At 37.6% G+C, this 4,194-nt stretch overlaps 1 protein-coding gene across 1 annotated transcript; it reads left to right on the top strand.

The window, feature by feature from the left end:
• The first annotated feature begins 2,897 nt into the window (after window positions 1-2,897).
• Window positions 2,898-3,368, top strand: LOC137619454 (putative nuclease HARBI1). Its single transcript, XM_068349513.1, has one exon. It carries the CDS (start codon window positions 2,898-2,900, stop codon window positions 3,366-3,368), a length of 471 nt encoding a protein of 156 aa, XP_068205614.1.
• Window positions 3,369-4,194: the final 826 nt, after the last annotated feature.

The raw sequence follows: 4,194 nt of genomic DNA, 5'->3' as shown, positions 1-4,194 counted from the left end.
CTCATCTAGGAGAAGGACAAACCAAAATGATAATAATAATAATAATAATAATAATAATAATAATAATAATAATAATAATAATAATAATAATAATAACCTTGATAGAAATGTTAATATTAAGAATAATAATACTAATATTAATGTCAATGTTAACGTTAATATTAATATTGATAACCAATAATCAATGATGTCATCAGCTATGGGTGCGTCTAAAAAACAGTGCAATTTCGACTGACCAAGAGAAATGATGACCTTTGAGAAGTACACTGTTGCATCATTGGTTTTGCCTAATGCAAAGAAAAGAAAACTGTGTTGGAAAAAGGAAACATCAAGCAAGGTTTAGCCTGCTGCTGCAGTTAGTCGTCGCTCCTTTATAATTGGGTTCCAGTGATGCCTTTATACAGGTCGTAAGGTCAAAGATACTTGCAAGAATGAATTGAAAAAGCCTTATGATAGCAGAATAGAGTAGTTGAATATTCTCAAAGAAGAGACCAAAAAAATGCTTCTCACTCTCTAAGTCAGCGGGTTACTAACAACGAAAAAATGGACAATATAAATCTTCTAAGCGAAAGTTTGATGTGTATAATGTATTACCTTATTTTTATATCGAGTGATTATACAATTTCATGATGTAGTATGATGAGTATGTATATATGAATTTTTTCAATGTAGAATGAATATATATTTGGTTAAACAATAGATGTTTTAACTTAGATTAAGCCTCTTGGTTATGAAATGTTACGGACAAGTGTTCCCCTGGGAATCTAAGAAACTTTTGAAATTCAAAGTATTTCAGTAACATTCAGTTTTAAGAACTAAAGCACAAATACTGGCTTTTAAACACATATGTATAGCATGTGAGTGTTATTATACATACATATACTGTATATACATACACATATATACGTACACGCATATATATATATATATATATATGCGTGCACGTGTTTATACATGTATATAGTGTATTTACATGTACACTCATACACACATACACACACGTTTTATATATATATATATATATATATACATATATATATATGTATATATATATATATATATATATACATATATATGTATATATATATATATATATATATAAAGAGAGAGAGAGAGAGAGAGAGAGAGAGAGAGAGAGAGAGAGAGAAAACAAAAAATCTAGTCATATATATGATCGTTCACTAAAAGAGCGACATAAGAAAAGTCACATAACTTGACATGTAACAGTTTTAGTGTTAACTAAGTTAATGATACTCATAAACACAGTGATAGACGTAGCCGTTACTTAAACATAACTGTTGAAAGTAAGGTGTATCCCATCCCCAAGATTTGATCCAAGTGTGTGGGGCATATATCACATGCTAGAATGCAATCTCCCAAGACCAAAAAATCATGTAGAGACTTGCCACAGGAGATTCGAGACAGTCGTTGAATGATCATACCATATGGGAATTTATAAGATGATTCGAGACTTTATTAAAGAAACACCATCACACAGTCCAAGAGGTAAGCTTTTTCAATTCACTGTCGCAAGTATCTTTGACTTTACGACCTGTATGAATGCATCTCCTGACCCCAAGTATAGAGGAGCGAAGACTAACTGTAGCAACAGGCTAGACCTTGCTTGCTGTTCACTTTTTCTAACATAGTTTTCTTTTCTTTGCATTAGGCAAAGCCAAAAGATGCACCTGTGTACCTCTCAAAGGTTTTCATTTCTCTTGATCAGTTGAAATTACATTGTTCTATAGACGCACCCATAGCTGATGACATCATTGATTATTCATTATGAATGTTAACAAAAAATTTAACATTAACATTAACATTATTATTATTATTATTATTATTATTATTATTATTATTATTATTATTATTATTATTATTATTAGCTAAGATAAAACCCTAGCTTGAAAAGCACGATGCTAAAAACCAATTGTTCCAACAAAGAAAAATAGCGAAGTGAAGACAAGTAATGATCAATTAAGAATAAAAAAATTTACAAAACAGTATCAACATTGAAATAAATCTTCCATATTTAACTATAGAATAGTGTGCACGAATGTAGCCTAAAGCAAGAGAACTCTACCCTAAGACTGTCGAAGTTATGGCACTATCCCAAGACTAGAAAATAAATTGGTTTCATTTCGGAGTGTCCTTCTCCTACAAGAGCTGCTTACCATACCTAGCGTGTCTCAATCCGTAACTAGATATAGAGATCCAATGTATTACTGTCTAGCCAGTCAAAGAACCCAATAACTGTAGCGGTAGAGTAAGAAATCCTAACGTAAAATTGACAGACTTTTAAAACCCTTAAGCCTACCTGACACTTGCGTGCATTTTTGCCACGCACTGGTGTTTTTCCTGCACTGTTCACGACCAGTTCACTCCAGTTCGCGCATCGTTCACAACAAGTTCACGCGGCATTCACGCCATGGCACGAACTGGCACGCCTAGTTCACGAAAAGTTCACGACACGTTCACGCAAGTTCGGGCATCATTCCGTATCGTTCACGCATCGTTCACGCCAGTTCACTCCAGTTCACGAATTGGCCACTCCATATAAAAACAGGGCTTCTCCAACCCGAGATCATTCTTGGATTGGCTTCGAACGAGACAACATGCTTACTGTCCGAGACACCATTGCATTGAGGAGAACATACCTATACCTGGCAGCAGCTGTAGCATTTGTTGGAGTGCATCAGAAAAGGCTGGCAAAGGAAAAAGAGAACCAAAAGCCAACCCTACCTCGAAGAAAGATACAAAGGTAAGTGTGGGTCAGGGAATGGTTAACCAGAAGGCAGTCGTTTGGACAGTATGACAGTCTATTGACTGAACTCAACAAGGAAGATCCAAGGGGCTATAAAAATTACCTCAGAATCACACCTGACCTATTTCAAGAGATGGTTGAGAAGTTAACCCCGCATCTCCTGAAGCAGTTCACCTTCATGAGGGAACCGCTTCAAGTTGGACTCATGCTTGCCGTCACCCTCTGCTTTTTAGCCACTGGAAATTCCTATCAAAGTCTGCAGTACAGCTTCAGGGTTGAAGCAAGTACCATCAGCAAGTTAATATCCGAGGCGTGTAAAGCCATCATCTCGGCCTACAATGACGAAGTGCTGCGTTGCCCCAAAACTGAAGAGGCCTGGAAGGAAGTTGCTGCCAGATTCACCTCCAGATGGAATTACCACAACTGTCTGGGGGCTGTGGACGGAAAACACATTACAATAAAGAAGCCACCCAATGCGGGCTCTTACTACTACAACTACAAGGGCTTCCACAGCATTGTACTGATGGCAGTCACAGATGCTTCCTATAAGTTCCCCTATGTGGATGTTGGGGCAGAGGGTGGTGCGTCTGATGGAGGAACATAGAGCGACTGTTTTCTGCATGATGCTGTGAAAGACAACAGAGCTTGAGTGCCTCAACCAGAACCAATCCCTAATGATGACCACCCAGTGCCCTATCACTTCATTGGGGATGACGCCTTTGCTCTCCGAACCAAGATGATGAAACCATTCTCCCATCGGTCACAAGTCCTACGAGAACGCATATATAGCTCCAGGCTGTCTCGTGCCCGACGTGTCGTTGAGAATGCCTTTGGAATTTCAAGTCAAAGGTTCCGTAGCTTCTTGACAACAATGCAGCAGAAGCCCAGCAACATCAACCTGATCACCATGTGTGCCTGTGTCCTGCACATCCTCGTCCTCATCAAATACCCAGGTGCTTTGTCAGAAGTGGACTACGAAAATCCGGACACACATGCTCTGATCCCTAGTGCATGGAGGAATGAGCCAAACCTGCAGGGGCTGATGACTCTACCCGGCCATCATATCCTGAAGGATACAAAGGATCAGCGAGACTACCTTTCACATTACTACATGTCCCCTGCTGGTGCTGTCCCCTGGCAAGAAAAAATTGTAGTACCTCCATGAGCTGTATAGTTGTTCCATTTTGTTACTAACAGAAATATATCTTTTTCGTTTGTATTTTCTGTGGCCCTTTATTTTAGTTTCAATAAGAAAGCATTTGATTTACATATAAATAAAACACATAAAACATGTACAAGTGTTAAGGAAGCATTTTATTTCAACATTAAAAGCAGCAAACATGAAAAGTTTTTAGGCTGTTGATTTTAAGGTAAAAGGGAGAAAATGTGTGTTGAAATAAGAAATCATTTTATTTTTACATTAAAAACAG

This window comes from Palaemon carinicauda, chromosome 26 (assembly GCF_036898095.1).
Source record: "Palaemon carinicauda isolate YSFRI2023 chromosome 26, ASM3689809v2, whole genome shotgun sequence".
In the NCBI taxonomy this organism is placed as follows: Eukaryota; Metazoa; Arthropoda; class Malacostraca; order Decapoda; family Palaemonidae; genus Palaemon; species Palaemon carinicauda.
This window is presented reverse-complemented; position numbering and strand designations above follow the sequence as displayed.

Excerpts from the sequence above, each read along its gene's own strand:
- LOC137619454 (XM_068349513.1), top strand. The coding sequence starts at position 2,898 with ATGGTTGAGAAGTTAACCCCGCATCTCCTGAAGCAGTTCACCTTCATG.